The sequence below is a fragment of the Brachyhypopomus gauderio genome, chromosome 4 (assembly GCF_052324685.1).
Source record: "Brachyhypopomus gauderio isolate BG-103 chromosome 4, BGAUD_0.2, whole genome shotgun sequence".
In the NCBI taxonomy this organism is placed as follows: Eukaryota; Metazoa; Chordata; class Actinopteri; order Gymnotiformes; family Hypopomidae; genus Brachyhypopomus; species Brachyhypopomus gauderio.
Genome location: NC_135214.1, coordinates 32,683,117 through 32,703,470, shown reverse-complemented (window position 1 = coordinate 32,703,470; position 20,354 = coordinate 32,683,117). Strand labels below are relative to the sequence as shown.

Below are 20,354 nucleotides of genomic sequence, written 5' to 3'. Positions count from 1 at the left end.
TCAGCACAGAGCGTCTCACTGCTTCAGCACAGCCTAACTCACTGCTTCAGCACAGTGCGTCTCACTGCTTCAGCACAGCCTATCTCACTGCTTCAGCACAGAGGGTCTCACTGCTTCAGCACAGCCTGTCTCACTGCTTCAGCACAGACTGTCTCACTGCTTCAGCACAGCCTGTCTCACTGCTTCAGCACAAAGGGTCCCACTGCTTCAGCACAGAGGGTCTCACTGCTTCAGCACAGCCTGTCTCACTGCTTCAGCACAAAGGGTCCCACTGCTTCTGCACACACTGTTCCACTGGTTCAACCCATACTGATATAGTGGCCATATAGTGGCAGTGCAGGGCCAGAGTTGAGGAGCACTCTAACCACACCATCCAAACCTTCCTCAGGTGTGTACAGTGGTGAATGACTCCACAATGACCTGCTTAGCTCCGCCCATTGTCTACACGAAGAGGCATTGTGTACCCGAAGGGCTCCATCCCGATGAGTTCGGGTTCATCATGGACAACGTCAACTCCGTACTGGTCCTCAATGGCACACCCTTCACCTATTACCCCAACCCCACATTTGACCCCCTTGGTAGTGCTGGGATACAGGAGGTCAAGCCTGGGTCTCCCATCATCCTGAAGGTAATGGCTTCATTCCATTGCCATTTTGTTGTTGTTGTTGTATTATTTAGTCAGGATGAGGCTTAAAAACAACCAAAAGATTTGACCATAACCGGTACTCTGCTGCCACTGTTTATGCTTTCAGGGCAAAAACCTCATCCCACCTGCCCCTGGTAATGCCCGCTTGAATTACACCGTGATGATTGGAGAAACACCCTGCCTGTTAACTGTCTCAGAGTCTCAGCTGCTGTGCGATTCGCCAGACCTGACGGGAGAGCAGCGAGTCACGGTGAGCTGTTTCTCATGCTGCTCTGTGATTGGTTCCCTGCAGAAGGGCTGTGAAGCACGGGCCAGAACACGCCCAACAGAACACGCCCGCCCCTCCGCATTTACTCACCGCAGCACCAGAATTTATGATCACGCTTTTATTATATTGTGTGTTCTCTAATAAATATGGCAGAAAATGGATGTGTGGCAGTGAGGAGGCAGAAGTGCTGAGTGTTTGGTTTGCAGGAGCGTGAGCGTGAGCGTGAGCCCCATACATCTCACTTAATCAATCCCATTACAGGCTTGGCTGCAAAACCATTCTTTACCCGGTTGCTAATCCACAAAACCTAAAGATCGCTGGAGAGAGTCTCGTCGTACATTAAGTTCTTATTATGATTAGGGAACCATGCTGATACAAGCCTTTATTTCCACCTCGCTCTTAAGGTTGTCTACAGCCAGAGCTGCTGTCATAACCAGGAGACAGGGACGCTCCTGAGATGCCCACACTGCTCTACCGTACTCAGGGGTGTAATCAGAACCAGAGAGAGAGAGACCAGAGAGAGAATCAGACAGAGAGACCAGATAGAGACCCAGACAGAGAGACCCAGACAGAGAGACCCAGAAAGAGAGACCAGAAAGATGGTCTCACCTTCCCTAAACCCAGAATGTCATTTCAGCTTTTATATTTTCTTGCTACTGTTTCCAGAATGTAAATATTTGCCAGAATCTGGTCTCAGGTGTCCTGGTAATTACAGCCACTCAGTGCCATTAAAACAGATCAATTCTACCCAGCGCCAATAGACCCCCTACACACACACACACACACACACACACACACACACACACACACACACACACACACACACATACCCTGCTCCCCACCTGGGCTCCCCAGCTAATTTAGCACAAACATTCAAACTCAACTGCATGTGATCAGTGTGTCGGGGTGTGGAGAGAAGAGCGCCATGTGTGAATCAAAGAGGAGATTACAATCCAGTGAGTGAGCGCTGGGGAGGAGAAGTCCCACCCCCCCCCCCCCCATCCCCCTCAGCCAATCAGAGGGGTGGAGGACAAGGAGAGGGGCGGAGGACCACGCAGAGAAGGAGAGGAGAGGCGAGAGGAGAAAACAGGAGCAGTGTGAGAGGGTGACTAAGGAGGAGGAGGAGGAGGAGGAGGTGGAGGGGAGGGGAGGGGAGGGGAGGGGAGGGGGGCATACAGCGCGAGCACTCTGGTAGCAGTCGGCTAATGACCTGACACATATCGACAGCTCTCTGAGTCTCCCTTTGTTCCTCCCTGTTCCCCGTCCTCAATAATTCATGCAGCTGCGCGGCGCCCTGGCCGCGGCGGAAAGGTGAACCTCGTTAGGCGAGGCAGTGTGACGCCGCTCTTAATTGGCGCGCGCCTCGCTAAAGGCTAAAGTCCCGCGTAAGCGCTCCGCGGCGACGCTCTCGCGCTAAAGCAGCTCTCGCGGACCTGCGCGCACCTGCTCCACCGCCTCGCCCTCTGAAGCCGACCCACGTCGAGAGCCCCACGCAGGGACTAAGTGCAACCGCCTGCTAGCTTAGAAAAGTCCGGCACGGTGCCAGAACTGGGGTCGGCCATTTAGGCTTTATATGGTATCAAAAAGGGAAAATGGCCAAACTGGCACGAACCGCCTCCGGTACTACAGCGTTCCAAACAAAGACACTAAGAATATCTAAAGAAATGATTATTCAGACCGCCAAAATATAAAAACAATGAACACTGGTTTTGCGATTTTCACCTGCAGCCGCCAGTGAGCAGCTGTTGGCAGAGTTGTGACCGATTGTAAAAACCCTGCCTGCAAAATCTTTTAGACAACGGACTAATTGAATTCTCCACAACCTGGTATTTTGCTGTCTGCAAGTTGTATTAACAAATAATAGATATTTGGGGCTGATGGTGGAATCTTATTATAACTGCAGCCTTCCTGATGGCAGATACTCCTGAATTTGTGCTGGATCGCAAAGGGCGTTTATTAGCAGAAGCCACCCCAGCTGGTTATCACTTGTGGACTGTGAGGTATTGCTGGTCCGTCTACCTTCCAGCGGCAGGAAAAGCCGTTCAGCAGAATGTGACTTATCTCCAAGTCATAACTTAGCCCCTATCGTTTAGCTATGCTACGAGCTGTTGTTGGGTCCCTCCACACAGAAGCGAGGGCCTCAGGTTCCCTATCACTGCCAGAACTTTCTTTGATCCCCTCCTGTTAAAATGTATGCGGCTTACTTTAAACATGATCTTAGTTTCAAAGGCTGCATCAATAGAACGAACGTTATATTCAGTGTCTATATTATGTAGTAATATACGAATATTGAACGTCTATACAATTCAAATAATGAAAGAAATACAGAGCATTTACTGACAGAAAGGGGGAAAGAGAAAAGAAAAGAAAATAGAGGAGAGAGGAAAACTGAGACTGTCAAATGCTGGAATCTCGATGGACAGCTTCAGAGCCCGGAAAGGCCTGGAAGGGTGTTGGTGATTGTGTGTGTTTTGTACAGTGAGCGTCGCTGTGTGAAGCGGCCTGTAACAAACCCTGTGGAGACGAGTGCGGCCCTCTCATCCTCTGGGGCCCAGCTGGGAGACTGCAGCCTCACTCACCTCTTACAGTCAGGAGCTGATCGCTTCTGAGGGCCCAGTGTGTGCTCTTACCTCAGCCAATCAGAATCCAGGGCTTGTTATGAGACGCCATCGGTAGCAGGGCTTTAGAGGTTTGTACCTGCATATGACTTCTGTCTCTTTGTGTTCACGTGTGTGTGTGTGTGTGTAGATTCTGGTCGGTGGTTTGGAGTATTCCCCTGGCACGCTCCACATCTACTCGGACAGCACCCTGACCCTTCCCGCCATCATCGGCATCGGAGCCGGCGGCGGCGTCCTCCTGGTGGCCATCATCGCCGTGCTCATCGCCTACAAGAGGAAGACGAGGGACGCGGACCGCACGCTCAAACGCCTGCAGCTGCAGATGGACAACCTGGAGTCCAGGGTGGCACTCGAATGCAAGGAAGGTGAGGGCGTGACCCGAACCAGTGTAACTCCGCCCACCCAAGAAGCAGTCAGAGCGAGGGCCTGTGTCGCCGTTACAGCTAACCTGCCGAGTTTCTGCCGCCTCAGACAAAAGTGTCTGCTGATATGTAACCGTGACGGGTAGCCTGTCGCGTGTTTGCCGGAAGCTTCATCACCGCATTCGCCCTCAGAATGCTGTCAAGCCGCACGGCATGATGGGGAGTTGAATGCTATTTAATTGGTCCCTAATGTTGTGATGCCCAGAGGACAAGCGTGCTGGTTCCTGATTGGTGTTCTCTGGTGCGTTCAGAGCTGCTCGGTGAGCTGCTTCTTCTCTGGTTTCTGCTCTCCGACGCTCCATTGTGTCTTACCAAAGGGTTTAGCAGACACTTACATTCCTACCCTGTTTTCTCTCCAGTGCTTTTTTTAGCTTTGTGTGTTTTATCAGATGGTGTTTTTATGTGTGTGTGTGTAACTGCAGCAGGCCTGAACTTGATGCAGGGATTGACACAGTCTTTGTGAAAACACTGAACTGGGTCATACCGTAATGATTCCCTCATCGTTTGAAGCTGATGTTACTGGTGGGTTTAGAGGGATCTGCTGCGTAGCTCAGGCGGGGCTGCTGGTACGTTTATGTACACGAGCAGAACGGAGCGGTTCTCTTCACTTAAGGGGGGGTTAGGCTGCATTTCCACCTCGGTTCATCTTTAGCAGAGATACTTTATTGATGCTTTACGCTGATGCCGAAAAATCATCTGCTTGATGAAATTTTGCTCTGAGCTTACCCCATCTGGATTCCAGTGAACTGTGTAGAATTCAAATCAACATGGATGTTTTTATTGCATTGAGAAGTTTCATTCAAAGACTAGCGGCTCAGACTTCTGGAAAACTCTGTTTACGGAATGTCTGTGGATTAGCAGCTAACCTGAACTGATCTGAACGTCTCCTCCTTAAGCTTTCGCCGAGCTGCAGACGGACATCCAGGAGCTGACCAATGACATGGATGGTGTGAAGATCCCCTTCCTGGACTACCGCACCTACACCATGAGGGTTATGTTTCCTGGCATTGAGGAGCACCCCGTTCTCAAAGAGCTAGATGTGAGAGAACCCCACTTCCTCAATCTACTGCTTCTCATCTGTCTGTCTGTCTGTCTGTCTGTCTCTGTCTGTCTGTCTGCCTGACGGTGCTGTCTGACGTTCAGCCGTAAATAGGTTGCAGGAGCTTGGAGCTCTTTCCAATCTTTTAATCCTGCCACCACAGGAGAAGAAGAAGAAGAGGAGGGGGGGGAGGGGGAAGGGCATAGAGGGGGAGGAGAGATGGAGAAGGGAAGGGGGTGGTGGAGGTATATAAGGGGAGGGGTGGTGGAGGTATATAAGGGGAGGGGGTGGTGGAGGTATATAAGGGGAGGGGTGGTGGAGGTATATAAGGGGAGGGGGTGGTGGAGGTATATAAGGGAAGGGGGTGGTGGAGGTATATAAGGGGAGGGGTGGTGGAGGTATATAAGGGGAGGGGGTGGTGGAGGTATATAAGGGAAGGGGGTGGTGGAGGTATATAAGGGGAGGGGTGGTGGAGGTATATAAGGGGAGGGGTGGTGGAGGTATATAAGGGGAGGGGTGGTGGAGGTATATAAGGGAAGGGGGTGGTGGAGGTATATAAGGGAAGGGGGTGGTGGAGGTATATAAGGGGAGGAGTGGTGGAGGTGGAAGGGAGGGGAGGTGGTAGGGAAGGGGGAGGTGGGAGGGGTAGGAGAGGGGGAGGTGGTAGGAGAGGGGGAGGTGGGAGGAGAGGGGGAGGTGGAAGGGGTAGGAGAGGGGGAGGTGGGAGGAGAGGGGGAGGTGGGAGGAGAGGGGGAGGTGGGAGGGGTAGGAGAGGGGGAGGTGGGAGGAGAGGGGGAGGTGGAAGGGGTAGGAGAGGGGGAGGTGGTAGGAGAGGGGGAGGTGGGAGGGGTAGGAGAGGGGGAGGTGGTAGGAGAGGGGGAGGTGGAAGGGGTAGGAGAGGGGGAGGTGGTAGGAGAGGGGGAGGTGGGAGGGGTAGGAGAGGGGGAGGTGGTAGAAGAGGGGGAGGTGGAAGGGGTAGGAGAGGGGGAGGTGGTAGGAGAGGGGGAGGTGGGAGGGGTAGGAGAGGGGGAGGTGGTAGGAGAGGGGGAGGTGGGAGGGGTAGGAGAGGGGGAGGTGGTAGAAGAGGGGGAGGTGGAAGGGGTAGGAGAGGGGGAGGTGGTAGGAGAGGGGGAGGTGGGAGGGGTAGGAGAGGGGGAGGTGGTAGAAGAGGGGGAGGTGGAAGGGGTAGGAGAGGGGGAGGTGGGAGGGGTAGGAGAGGGGGAGGTGGTAGAAGAGGGGGAGGTGGAAGGGGTAGGAGAGGGGGAGGTGGGAGGAGGGGAGGCGAGGGGCTGCATTGCTTTAAAACGCTGCCCTGAGGAGTAGCGTCACACCGGCACTGTCTCACAGTGGCGCCTTCGAGCAAACGCGCCACTTTCTGCGCGCTTTTTAATTAAAACCTCGGGCACATGCCAAAATCGGCGGCCCCGCAAGGCCCCCGTGGAACAGTCGTCTAGTGACGTGCCTTCTAAAAAAGAAATGTTTTGAGCGCAGTCGGCAGGAAAGAACAAGTCCTTCAACAATGGCATTTTCACCGTGGCTGAGAGTCTTCAGCGTGCAGTCGGGGATAAATGCCGCTCTTATTCTCCCCATTGTTCACAGCTGTTTCCTTCACCCCACTGACTTTTCCAGAACCACAGTGTAATTTGTTCTTCATATAGGCCTCCATGTAACAGTCTTTTTTCTTTTCTTTTCCTCTCTCTCTTCACTCTGTCTTTTTTATTCTCTCATTCTTTTTAATTCTCTCCTTTTTGCACTCTCTCATTTGCTCTCTCTCACTCTCTCTGTTCTCACACACTCTCTCTCTCTCTCCCTCTCTCTCTCTCTCTCTCTCTCTCTCCCCAGTCACCAGCTAATGTAGAGAAGGCCTTGCGTCTCTTCAGTCAGCTTCTGCACAATAAGATGTTTCTTCTGACGTTCATCCACACTCTGGAGGGTCAGAGGTCTTTTTCCATGCGTGACCGCGGTAATGTGGCCTCCCTCCTCATGGCGGCACTGCAGGGAAGGATGGAATACGCCACCGTGGTGCTCAAGCAGCTCCTGGCCGACCTCATTGAGAAGAACCTGGAGAACCGTAACCACCCCAAGCTGCTACTCCGCCGGTAAGCTTCCAGTGTCCCGCAACGTCTTGTTAGGAGGCCAACAGGACGCGTAACCAACGTGTCTCTCTCTCTTGCAGGACCGAGTCAGTGGCGGAGAAGATGCTCACCAACTGGTTCACCTTCCTCCTGCATCGCTTCCTGAAGGTGTGTCACGCTTTTCTTGGTCAGATGTTTTCCCTGTTACTTTTTAATCCGCTGTGCCGTTGGAACAAGGTCAGACTGATTTGCAGGTGTGGTGTTTCCAATGTTGATGCGCTAATGCATCTGACCTAGTGGTTCACTGTAAACGGGTCGTAAGTGTAGCTCGGGCCACGGACTCAAGAACACCGGGGCACTGGCGCTGACCCAAATCTGGCCCTGGGAGGGCAGCTGGGTGCACTTCATATCAGCCACTCCCAGACTGAGCGAAACGACTGACCGGTGGCCTGGGGCCGTGAGCACCGTCGGGTGTGTGATCCCGAGGATCCCAGCGAGCGCCCCATCGGAATGTAGCCCTGGCAAGCCGCCAAGTATATTTAAGGCTGATCATTACAGATGTTCGAGCCTTTGGTTTTGGCTGCCACTGCGGCCTTCTGGAGTAATTAGTCCAAAATGCTTCCATGAGCTTATTGGATGGCCTGATGGTGAAAGGACTGCCCCGTTCCTCCGGCCTCCTGCTGAACTCCTCCGAGAGCCGGACTCCTGCGGGGGAAAAGACCCTGCACGAAAGACCATCCCTGCTAGCACCGATGCCTCTTGGGCTCACACTTCTACAGCTGCTGTCTTACGGCTTGAATGAGATTTTGTACAAAACAGAGAGTAGAACACACCGCAAGCTTGTGCATCCAGCAAAACTTAGTAAATATGTTGGTTGATGTGCTTTAAGAAGGCGCTCATTAGAGAAGCTCTCTGCCCAAACACTTCATTTCTCTTCTCTGTCTCTTGTTCACTCTCTCTCACTCTCTCTCTCTCTCAATTTCTCTCCCTCTTTCTCACATTCTCTCTCTCTCTCTCTCTCTCTTTCGTGCGCTCTGTGTAGCAGAGTGTGAATCAGGATGTCAGGCTGTAATTAATAATGTCAAGCTGATCTTGCTTAAGGACTAAATAACAGCCTTCTCTCAGTATTGCTGCTTAGTCATCAATAGCTTTTAAGTGGGTAATTGGAGAGTTCTTCACTCCTTGCAAATGCCATCTAAAAAGGAGTGTGATTGGGCATCTACATTCAGTGGTCCCTCTTTCTCGGCATTAGCCCCCCCCCTATACACACACACATACACACACACACTCATTCACTTTCTGGCACCTAAGCTGTTTTTTTCCACCATATGTCTATCACTCACAGAATTACCACGTTTAAACTGTTAAAGGGCATGAAGTTGTTTTTTCTACTGTATTGTTTAAAATGAAAGTTACATATTTGAGTGCCGTTGATGGGCGGGGCTTGTGAGAACTGAGCTCTCGACTGTTTGAGTTTCTGGTGACAGGACTTCGAATGTTTCTCAAACCCAATGTCATTTTCTCGTCCCTCTTGCCTCTCCAACGTTCTCTCTCTTGTCTCTCTTACTATGTCTCTCTCTCTTGCTGTCTGTCTCTCTGTCGTCCTGCAGGAATGTGCCGGAGAGCCTCTCTTCATGCTGTACTGTGCTATTAAGCAGCAGATGGAGAAAGGGCCCATCGATGCCATCACCGGAGAGGCACGTTACTCCCTCAGCGAGGACAAACTCATCCGCCAGCAGATCGACTACAAGCAGCTGGTGGGTGTCCGTCTCGCACTCCACCGCGTTCCCATAATCCCTCTCCCATTTCCCGTCAGACCACGCCCCACCGCTCCACAGCTGAGCACCGACTCCGGCTCAGTGGACAAATACTCGGACAAGCCGACCAGGGATACGCTGTTTTCTACAGCTACGTTATTAGGTCATACTGTTCTTGGAGCCAGTAATCAAATGTTGCAGTGTAGTTTGCTGCCTTTGACATTTGGGGAGTGGAGTTGTAAGGTTGGCAAATAATGGTTAACAACTCTCACTCTCATCCTGTCATCATGTCCTCCTCTGATCCTGGAAAGCATAGACCCACCAGAGACCCTTCTCACCCCACACACCCCAACAAAACTTCACCTTACACACATCACCCCCCAGGTCACCTTACACACATCACCCCCCAGGTCACCTTACACACATCACCCCCCAGGTCACCTTACACACATCACCCCCCAGGTCACCTTACACACCCTAATCCCCCCACATCAGTGGCCCTGGAATATATCATCACCATCATTCCCTCATTATTATTGTTGTTGTTGTTGATACACTGTTGTATTCTTCATATTTGGAAAAGAAAGTTGAAACTTTTTTCTCAGTTGAAAGGACCACAGTGTCTTCCTCTTGTAATCGACACGCTCAAGGCCGATAATCAAAGACTAAACAACCAGCCATGACTGGAAATGCTGCACTTAAATAAGTGTGCATTCATTTAAATGCACACAATTTATTACACATGAGAAGACACCCAAGGCAAGAATCGTCATGCAAAACCAGAAATGTCTCTCAAAGAGAGAGAGAGACAGAGACAGAGAGAGCGTGGGCGGCTGATGTGGTGTGCAGTAAGTAAATGAGCCTTGTTGTGTTACAGCTCCATTTCCCCAGTCACCCAGCGGTACACCAGTGGCCTGTCAATGGCCGCCTGTTCAGTCTGGATCAGCTTATACGAGTCAATAATCAGTGCAGCTGTGAACACATCTAAGCAGTTTTCCTGCTAAAGAGCCCTTCCTTAGGGACAGGTCAAAGGTCTTAGAGAAAGATCAAGGTCTGTAGGGCTGCAGATCCCGCACAAGTGACCACCTGCTCGCAGTATCATATATATAAGAATGAGAGTCAAAAACCGACTGCAGATCAGAAATTGGAGCACTCACAGTGATGAGTCATATGTGGTTGTTGTCACAGGTGCAGATCTGAGTGTAGTTAATCTAATGACTAAGATCTTTGTCATTTTCTTTATTCAGTACAAATATCTCTGCAGTGGGTTCAGTGATATATTATTGAGATCAGCTTCAAATGTCTGTTTTTCTGTGTGTGGGTGGACGTGTGATAAAAGCTTTTAATGAGTCTAACTCAGCCATGGGACTGAAACACATCTCCTAAACACTGCTAAAGTTATGCCGTATGTGTGTGTGTGTGTGTGTGTGTGTGTGTGTGTGTGTGTGTGTGTGTGTGTGTGTGTGTGTGTATGTGTGTGTGTGTGTGTGTGTGTGTGTGTGTGTGTGTGTGTTATGTTACATGAACACCCTAAAAGAGCTGGGAATGCCTGTAGTGAATATCTGCTAATGCTGTGGTCTGGAGTATTCATGCTGTTTTATGCTATGGTCTGATTAGCCCCCGTGACCTTCCCATGTGTTTACACACACCACAGTTCACTTCACAGACACTGTTAGAAATACGAGGACATTCCTAGCAGCAGCTACTAGAGTGTAGCCTGTTATATGGGGACCATGGTTTCCTGCATACCCAAAAGGAGAGGCCAGAGAACCGTACCGGTCAGTGTTCTCATCTAGCCCACCTGGTTTAGCTAATGTGAAGGACTTCAGGCCATGAACAAGCTAATGAGCTGATAATGGGCCGAGGGACATTTCCACACGATGGATCCTTAAACCAGCTTTACATTTGTGTTCCACCCCAGACTTCATTCACGCTGTGTGAGGATTTGACTGTCTGTCTTGTGTGGTTCTCGTATCTCTGTTCAGCCGGCAGTGTGACACGCTCATTTCTGGCCAGGTCGCTGCTCTCTCTCCCCGTTTTCAAGCTGAGGCGTGTTTTGTAAAACCCCCTTGATCTGCTCCATCTTCAGCGGTGTGTGACAGTAGACAGGGTCTTTATCTGTGACATCATGGCCATGCTGTTTATATTGCTGTGTTGATCAGTCACGCCGCGGTGTGAAGCAGCACATGGATTGATTAAGAAGAGGCTGACAGGCCTGGGGAAATTGCTCTCTGAATCTATAGAGACGCCTCCACCCTCGAATGGAAATATATACAGCCGGGCACACATCTCTGCCTAGACCTGTCTCCACCTTCCAAGCAGAGTGCACGGCTGTGACTTTCACAGAAGCAGTGATTTGTGATGGTGGAGGGGACAAATGCATTTTTCTAGTCACCTTCTCACTTGTCATAAAGTGTTTGCTTTTCCTCGGTGCTAAAGAGCGCTCTTTCTCTCTCCGTCCTTCCGTCTCTCACCCCCCCTCCTCCTCTCCTTCCTCTCTCCTCCCTCTCTCTCTTCCTCCACCCCCCTCTCAGACTCTCATGTGCATACCCCCGGAGGGAGAGGCGGGGACTGAAGTCCTGGTGAAGGTGTTGAACTGTGACACGGTGACGCAGGTGAAGGATAAACTCTTAGATGCGGTGTATAAAGGCATCCCCTACTCCCAGAGACCCCAGGCTGATGACATGGACCTGGGTGAGCCCAGAACCGTGAACACACACTTCATACACATACAAATGACAAATTAACATTTAGTCCTGTAATTAAAAACTCCTCTGTGGGCTCCAATTAGTCCACATCAATTTGCATTATGCTAATAAGCAGTAATTTGTAATTAGTTTTTTCTTCTTTTTTTTTTTTACTATTTGTGTGGTTGAGATAAATCGTGTAGTCCAGAATGGGGATTAACCAGTGCCAGTTTTTTTTTTTTTTTACATGTTCTATCCATTCAAAGGTTCTGGTGTTTGGGTCCTCATGTGCCATGTCTTGCTTTGTTCTCAACAGAAGCCAGTAGCTCTCATCAAGTACATTTGGTTTCTCCAACAGAGTGGAGACAGGGCCGTCTGACCAGGGTCATCCTCCAGGACGAAGACGTCACCACCAAGATCGAAAGTGACTGGAAGAGGCTGAACACACTGGCGCACTACCAGGTCAGGCTGCCAGAGGGCGCTCTGCTCGTTTGGGCAGACAGACGTATCAGATGCTGATTCCACCCTCCATCTCTGCAGGTGACAGATGGCTCCGTGGTGGCTCTAGTTCAGAAGCAGGTGTCTGCGTACAACATCGCCAACTCCTTCACATTCACGCGTTCGCTCAGCAGATACGGTGAGGCCCGGTTCTCTCTGATTGCTTGTTGTTTCCTCCACCGACCACAGCCAGCCTGTCCCTGCTTCACTCATTCAGGTTCAGTCTCCTCTACCTCAGTCCTTAATTCAGTGTCCTCTGCCTCAATCCTTAATTCAAGCCTTTGTATTAAAGACCCACTCAAATTCAATTTCTCTTCTGCTGAAAGAAATTACGTGTTTGGGTACGTTAAAAGCGTTCAAAGTCATTCATCCCCAGTTTAAGGCCATTCATCCCCAGAAAAAGTGTTATTGAAACAATAAATGGGGACACACACTCAGTAGCTGGAGAATGTCCACCGGTCTTATATACAGCAGCTCTTTTGAAAGGTGCCCAGGACTGATGTGTTTACACACAGATCATCTGCTGGCCCAAAGCTTTGCCTCATTATTACTCAGAAGGACCATTATTATGTTGAATAAATTAGCTCTCTGTAGTGCTCTGTTTCTGTAGGCACTCTACGACTCACTGTGATTGTGTGTGTGTGTGTGTGTGTGTGTGTGTGTGTGTGTGTGTGTGTGTGTGTGTGTGTGTAGAAAGCTTGCTGCGTACCTCCAGTAGCCCGGACAGCCTGCGTTCTCGAGCTCCCATGATTACGCCGGACCAAGAGACGGGCACCAAGCTCTGGCACCTGGTGAAGAACCATGAACACACGGACCAGCGTGAGGGAGACCGCGGCAGCAAGATGGTGTCGGAGATTTACCTCACACGTCTCCTGGCAACGAAGGTATTCCAGTGCTGCCATATCCATCATCCCCTCTTCAACCTCTGAGCCTATGAACATCACCGCGGAGTCTGCAGACTTAAGACACCCAATCCCAGACATCATACCGTGCGCTAGGAATCTCTAATCCTGGACCATGGTCTATAAAGTCCGCTCCCTGAGATAGATGATAATGATGATGACGATGATTTGAAATAAGCCTTGCCCATATTTGTTCCTGTAAGTCTTTAAAGCTAATTGCAAAACTGATTTGACTTTACGAGCACATAAATGTTAACAGTGTGAGCGGTGAGCGGCTGTGTGTGTGTGTGTCTTGGCTGATCTCGGGCCTTGATGCCGTAATGCTCTTCCTCACGTGTGAATAACGCACCGCCCCGCAGACACACTCGGCTCATGCTTGTTTACCCTGAGACTGTCCACCCAGAGCAGAGATTTCGTGGGATGTCCACTTCCTGAGCACAGGACACATATTTACGGGACACGTCCCTATGTCCCAACGCATTTACCCGTTTCCATGGAGAATATGCAGTTTTACAAGATGCTTCTATTCACTGCAACATGTTATATCACATGGAGCCAATACCCTACCTCACTCAAGTAGCTGCAGAGCCCTTCAAACGATCCCGCCCCCACTGAGGTGGCCAATGAAATCAGCGTTAATTAGCATAAAGAATTCCAGCGACCTCTTCTTCACAGCTGAGAAAATGACAGGACCTAACACCCCCAAAAACTGTCTGTTGTTGTTGTTGTTTGTTTTGCTTTGTTTGATGGTAATTGTCACACGCATCTTTCAAAAAGCAGAGTAAAACACTTTAAGGTGGGCGTGTGTGTCGGGTGGAGTACAGCGATGTAATGGCACGGTGCCTTGGTCCCGTGTGAACAGGGTACGCTGCAGAAGTTTGTGGACGACCTGTTTGAGACGGTGTTCAGCACAGCCCACCGCGGTAGTGCCCTCCCCCTCGCCATCAAGTACATGTTTGACTTCCTGGATGAGCAGGCGGACAAGAGGCAGATCAGTGACCCGGATGTACGTCACACCTGGAAGAGTAACTGGTGAGCCTTTCACTTCCTGAGTCACCACCTATGACTTCCTCTTGCGCGTGGAGCTTGTGTGGAGTGGGGGTGGCGTCTTATCCGACTGCGTGGCTCATGGTGAAAACGCCATTCTCTGATTGGTTCCTTATCCTGATTTCTCTGTGTTTGCCCAACCCCCCTGTCCTGCAGTCTGCCCTTGAGGTTCTGGGTGAACGTGATCAAGAACCCCCAGTTTGTGTTCGACATCCACAAGAGCAGCATCACGGACGCATGTCTCTCCGTGGTGGCCCAGACCTTCATGGATTCCTGCTCCACCTCGGAGCACCGCCTGGGCAAAGACTCGCCCTCCAACAAGCTGCTCTACGCTAAAGATATTCCCAACTACAAGAGCTGGGTGGAGAGGTATGAAGCACAATCTGTCCCCTGTCCAAACGATAAAACCCATTGTTTGCACTTTTAGGGACTAACTGTATTAACCAGTTAGAAAAGTCTGGAGTTTAGTTAAGTGCAATGCTGTGGTGGGATCTGACCTATGACCCCCTGGGTCACAGCTAGTCTTGGGTCATTGCTAGTGCTTGAGCATGCCACTGCTAGATGGTATGGAGTGAGCCTCGTTAGCCAGATTTCCCCATAGCATCCACTGGGCTACTTTGTAAACAGACTCTTAAATACAGCGATCAGTGCCAGCTTAGGTTTGATTTTCACATGCTGGAAAATTCGCATTGACTGGCAGTAATAAGAAGTATATTGATCGTGTGTTTGTGTGGGTGGGTGTGTGTGCAGGTACTACAGAGACATCAGTAAAATGCCTAGCATCAGTGATCAAGACATGGACGCCTATCTGGTGGAGCAGTCTCGTCTCCATGGCAGCGAGTTCAACACACTGAGCGCGCTCAACGAGCTCTATTTTTACATCAACAAGTACAAAGAGGAGGTGGGTTCACAAGCAACTTCACTCCATTCGCACTGTAATCATTCGCACCCAGCTCTCACAGATCTGGGATCAGCTTTCATTTCTCTTTTCCTAGTTATGGCTTCAGGTATATTAGTGTAAATGTTCTGGAAGATGTAGATGTTGGCTTCTACTATGGAAAATTCTCAATCATCTTTGAGGAACTCTAACAAGATTTCGTTATGTGGTATTTTAGTTTGTTCTGTTAGATTTTCTTGTGGTGGTGGGAGACAGTTAAAGTTACTTAAGATGGTTCATGAATTGCAAATTCCATTTCAATATTATTTCGTCCATTTTGATGTCCATGTCTTATGAGATTAGGCTTCATATTCATCCCGAGCTCTATTCAACCTCTTCAAATGGTCTGTGGCCAGAAAGCTTACTATAGAATATTGAATTAGAACATGTATGTGTGTGTGTCTATCAACTAATGGCTCCTCTCTCTCTCTCTCTCTCTCTCTCTCTCCCTCTCCCCCTCTCTCTCTATCTCTATCTCTACCTCTCTCTACCTGTTCCTTTCACCATACAGATCTTGACAGCCCTGGACAGAGACGGTTACTGCCGTAAACACAAATTGAGACACAAACTGGAACAAGCCATTAACCTGATGTCAGGCAGCAGCTGATGGGCCAAGAGGAGAAGAGGAGTGGTGAGAAAGAGGAGGAGGAGGAAGAGGAGGGATGGTGAGAGGAGGGGAGAAGACTGGGTTTGGAGAAGGGAGGGTTGGCAGAAACGCTCTGAGAACCGGACCACTACTGTAAGGTCCACAGCATGTGCTTGGAAGAGGAGGGGCCATCACACTGGACAATCAGTTCTTATGGAACCACAGCACACAAAGCCCAATATTTCTCTGGTCAGGACCCATACTGTCCAGTGGTCCGGGACACCTCCCACCCTCTCGTACTTTATCTGTCAGAATATCTGTCTTTTCTCAGTCCTTTTAATTTTCCTTTCTTTCTGTCTTTCTCTGTATTACTGTGGATTAATCTCCGTGTCTTTCTCTCTGTCTGTCTGTCTGTCTCTCTCTCTCTCTCTCTCTCTCTCTCTCTCTCCTCTCTACACTCCGGCCTATTCAAAGCCACTCATATAATGGCAAACTGCCGAAAAACTTTTGGACGCGGACAACTGTGGATCACTGAGATACATTCCAACGAGAAAGGCACGCGCGCTGTTGCCTTGGAAACCATGCTAAATTGTGTAGTGCCATGGAAGCAGAGGAAGTTGAAGTGGTAACCTTAGTAAAGCTTAAAAACAGTGAAATGATGCTTGTTCAAATGACGCCATTCGCCAACTCTCTGAGAGACTCCAGAGGGTCTGAGAGGACCGTCTTGGTCTTAGAGTCCGATAAGGGGGGGAATATCGTGAAAAAAACATCTCCAGAGTGGCCCAGTCGCCCCCGAGGTGTCTCTGGAGGAACTGTTCTGAGCGGGAGTGTTGTGCTAGGAGTACGGAACATGAGCCACTTTTTTTGTCTCAAAAAAAAATTGCCATAGAACCCCCACCCCCAACCCGCACCCAAAAAAGCGCCTTTTTATTTTTGTCTTTTCTCGTGAACCTGGGGCCAAACAGACCTGGTCGTGTGAAGAGGTGAGGATCAGCATCCTACAAAGTCTTGTTTTTTTATTATTTCTTTTTTACATCTGGATTCCCAAGTCCCAAGTGTAATATGGCCTCAGACTGGCCTCTCCAGCCTAATGAGTTCTTTCAGTTTGGGGTTTTGTTTAGTTTGACACTGTACTGCACCATCTCAATCTGCTTTTGTATACCACTGTGTTCCTGTGAGGGTTGGAGTCCAGCTCAGATCTGTTGCCCTTTCCTGGTTCATGTAAGAGGACGGATGGAGTGTTGTGTTTGATATTAGGCATACTGATATAATAGATCCATCCATCAAGAGCAATAAGTCTAGTTCAAAAATGCAAAGCCATGAGTCAAATTCCCCTGCGTGTTCAAATGTTCCATCCCAGAGACTAAATTCACTAACACTCACCTTAGTTGTGTTTGATCATGGAAAAATTCCCAGTTTTCTTTCCTTATGTGTACCTTAAAATCACCCTTTTCAAAATGGAATGTGTGGTCTGTAATGGACCACCAAGCACAATGGGGAAAGGCTGTTCCACTCTCATTGTCCTATAAGTGATTTAACAGGCAGGTGCAGTTTCGAAATGAGATTCGGATGTGAATAGACCCCGAGATACTAGTTCTCCTCCTCCATAACCCTTTCAAGGTTCCTTAATCGTCCCTTTGGACTCCGTCACGAACCCATCTTTGAGCTTCGAGCTTGATCTAAATGGAGATTGTGTCAGATATGTCCGTATTTCGCAAACAACATGGCCTTAAGTCAATGTCCTCTATCTGAGGCAAGCTTCTTTTCCTTCTGTTGCCATAGCAGCAGAGGTCAACAGTTGTTTAACACAAGGTACTCTGGGAAGAAGTCGTAGTGAGTAAATTGGACAATAGATTCTGGGTTTACCCTTTTAAAATTATTTATTGTGCTTTATAATTTATTGTTATTTATTTCACAATGCAACACTGTTACATGTACAGTACTGTTGATTGAGGATATCTTGGCAAAATTTTGCCTGTGTTACAGCTGTTGGTGCAAAAATATTTCCCTAAGACTCTTACGGCTAGGATACTAGAGAAAAAACCTTAAGATTTTATGCAGTAACAGTGTTTGTTTAAATTTTCATATTTTAAAAAGTGGAACCTTTAGCACCAAAAAAACCAGTAAGGTCAGTCCTACAGAAAAATAGAAGACTCTCTCTGAAGTAGATACCAGTTGGGATTTGGAGTCTAGACCATTGTCCTTGCTGGCAGTTGGCAGATCTGTGTGGGTATTATTAATTATGCCTTTAGTATGACTGCACATTCACAAGGACATTCGCTACTTTAGACATCAAGTCTGAAATGGATGGTATGTTATTCTGGAAAATGTGGAGCGTTCCTTCTTCCTGTTGGAGTAACCTTCAGATGCTATGAAACTGATACCAATTGAAATGAATGATTAGCCATTATTAGTAATCTTTGTGAAGCAGTCCCCATACACGCCCTGGTCCTTCCAAAACACAGTGGAACACAAACTTGACATGGTAATATGTCAAACATTGGAGCTGTGTTCTCTAAAGGCTCATTGAATACCATCCATATCTGCTGTCTCATTTTCCGCCTGTGACCGAGCTGTGATTTTGAAAGGGTTGTTAAAGTCAGGATTTCCTGTCTGAGGCCACCTACATAAATCATCATGTATATAGAACTGCACTAAAACATCAGCATCATTCTCCTCCGCCGACATTCAGCCAGGCGTCAGAAGGTGTGTGTCAGCGCGGTGGAAGGCACAAGATCACATTTTAAAGCGTCACATGAAAATCTGAGGGTGAGATGTTTTGAACTGCATAGGAGCTCATTGACATTTCAAACGTGCGGGGTGTTCATGAAGGAGGATTCCAGGGTCTGGCACCATGAGACGCCTGCACGTCAACACAGGCATATAAACGGCCACACTAGATGCCACCCTCAAAAATTCAAATGAATCATGAATCTACACCAAAAATAAAAAAATTTAATACATAATAAATATATATATATGTGAACGGTTGGAATTTGATTTAGCACCTCTTGGTTGAAACCACACCAAGGTTTACATCTGATTTTCTGAACTGTGAGCAAACCCAAACATACTGTTGGGAATAGGGGTGGCTTATGCACTGCCTGTAAGAAAATCTTTTTTTTTTTTTTACTGTTTTGTTATTTTTATTTTTTGGACAGATGTAATGATGAGATCCTCGTTATATCTGCCTCGGCTGATAGCCATATGAAGTCAGAAGTCGCATAATAAGTTTCTACTGCAGAACTCCGAGCCCTTCTGAGACGCTTAGTCTGTAAAGTGATAAAACAGCGTACTATTAAAAGCACCTGTACATGTCAGGATGAGACAAATGAGTGGGAGGGGAAAAGATAATTTGTGGTGTTTTTCAGTAGAATCGGTAGAAGAAAATGTCTGTTTTTGATCCATAACTACATTTCAGTCAGTGTTCTAGTTATAAAAAAAAAGAAAAAAGACATTTTGTCTCTGATGACTTATTATAATTTATTTGTCTGTTTTGTCTGTTTATCCCAAAATGTTTTAATCAATTATATTGTAACAAACTTGTTTACAGTTTCAAAGATATATGGAGTTTATTAACAATGTGTCAGGAGAGGAAGTAGCTTTGTGTCTTACTGGCTGATTGGTTGATTGACTGAATAATGGATGACTGCTTTGCCAAGTCCTTAATTCTATATAAATATATAAATATATTTTGTATAATTATTGGTTCAGAATGTTTTCTTTTAAATTATTTTTGTTTCCTTTAGTTTTTTGTTTGTTTATATTTTCTTTTTTTCCTCATTTTGAAGGATTGAATGAATGAGTCCGTTTAAACGCTGGCTGAAGTGAAGTGTTTTGTATATATTTGCACTTTTTTTTTACCCAGTCCGCAAGGTTTTTGAAAATTTGGATTCTAACTTAATGTTCAAAGGACAAGCATGGTGTTTTTTGTTTACTTTTTGTTTTGTTTTGTTTTGCTAATTAAAAGATATGTGGATGATGCTGTATATTTCCTGAATGTTTCTTTGTATGTTATCATCTGCAGTTACTATTTTCTCTCAACAGATTTGATGTTTTCATTCAAATAAAGACAAAGTGACTCAGTGAAAAACGGCACATGAGATCAGGTGAACACACATGCATGATCCAACCCCCCCCACCCCCCACAGCCCAATCCTGCAGAATATAGTTGCCTTTTTCTGAGGCCCAAAGATGCGTGTCTCCTAAGAGCTTGTGGTGCAGGGCATGAGATGAGAGGAAGTGATGCAAGCAGGTGGCATCTCCAGGGACACCAGAGGGCTCAGTGCCCGCATCAGCACCACCTCCAAACTGCAGCTATTCCAACTTAAAAAGCATCCTCATATTTGCCACTTCTCTTCATCAGGACAGGAAATTTACAGGGGTTGAATTATGTGGTGGAGTGTTTGTGTGGTGTAAACTGAACTCTAGTGTTTATTCAGCATCGCCGGCTTTCTCTCTAGATGATCGACAGCATTGAAATTGTTTGAGATACAATGCCAAGCTGTACAGACAGAGGATCTTAAAAAGCCTCTCAGAGCTGGTGTCCCAGTATGTCCTAGAATATCCCAGTGTGTCCCAGTATGTCCCAGTACATCCCAGTGTGTATGCCATGCTCCTCTAGTTGTAGTGGGATTTGTACTTTCTCCTTTTAAATGGAAAAATGATTCAGTTCAAGAGAAATAAAACTTGTTTTAAGTACTTTTCTTGGAGGCATTTACACAAACTAAAAGCAAACTGGCACCTCGGAATATGCTGTGATGGGTAGTTTTGCAAATATGCTGTAGCCCACTGCTATGGTTTTGTTTCTCCTCTTCCTCACAGGTCCTCTGCTAGGCTCAGTGATGGCTAAGTTACCTTGAGAAAGTAATC

The 20,354-nt window shown here is 48.0% G+C and overlaps 1 protein-coding gene across 1 annotated transcript in view; it reads left to right on the top strand.

Annotated features, from left to right (window-relative positions):
- Window positions 1–19,471, top strand: part of plxna3 (plexin A3) — a 107,833-nt gene extending 88,362 nt beyond the window's left edge. The window contains 15 exon segments of the mRNA XM_077001280.1: window positions 389–628; window positions 753–896; window positions 3,663–3,897; window positions 4,851–4,993; window positions 6,836–7,092; window positions 7,170–7,236; window positions 8,679–8,825; window positions 11,360–11,519; window positions 11,871–11,974; window positions 12,053–12,149; window positions 12,704–12,894; window positions 13,775–13,944; window positions 14,116–14,328; window positions 14,710–14,860; window positions 15,408–19,471. Of these exon segments, the coding sequence (XP_076857395.1) occupies window positions 389–628; window positions 753–896; window positions 3,663–3,897; window positions 4,851–4,993; window positions 6,836–7,092; window positions 7,170–7,236; window positions 8,679–8,825; window positions 11,360–11,519; window positions 11,871–11,974; window positions 12,053–12,149; window positions 12,704–12,894; window positions 13,775–13,944; window positions 14,116–14,328; window positions 14,710–14,860; window positions 15,408–15,503 (2,415 nt within the window). The 3' untranslated portion in view covers window positions 15,504–19,471.
- Window positions 19,472–20,354: the final 883 nt, after the last annotated feature.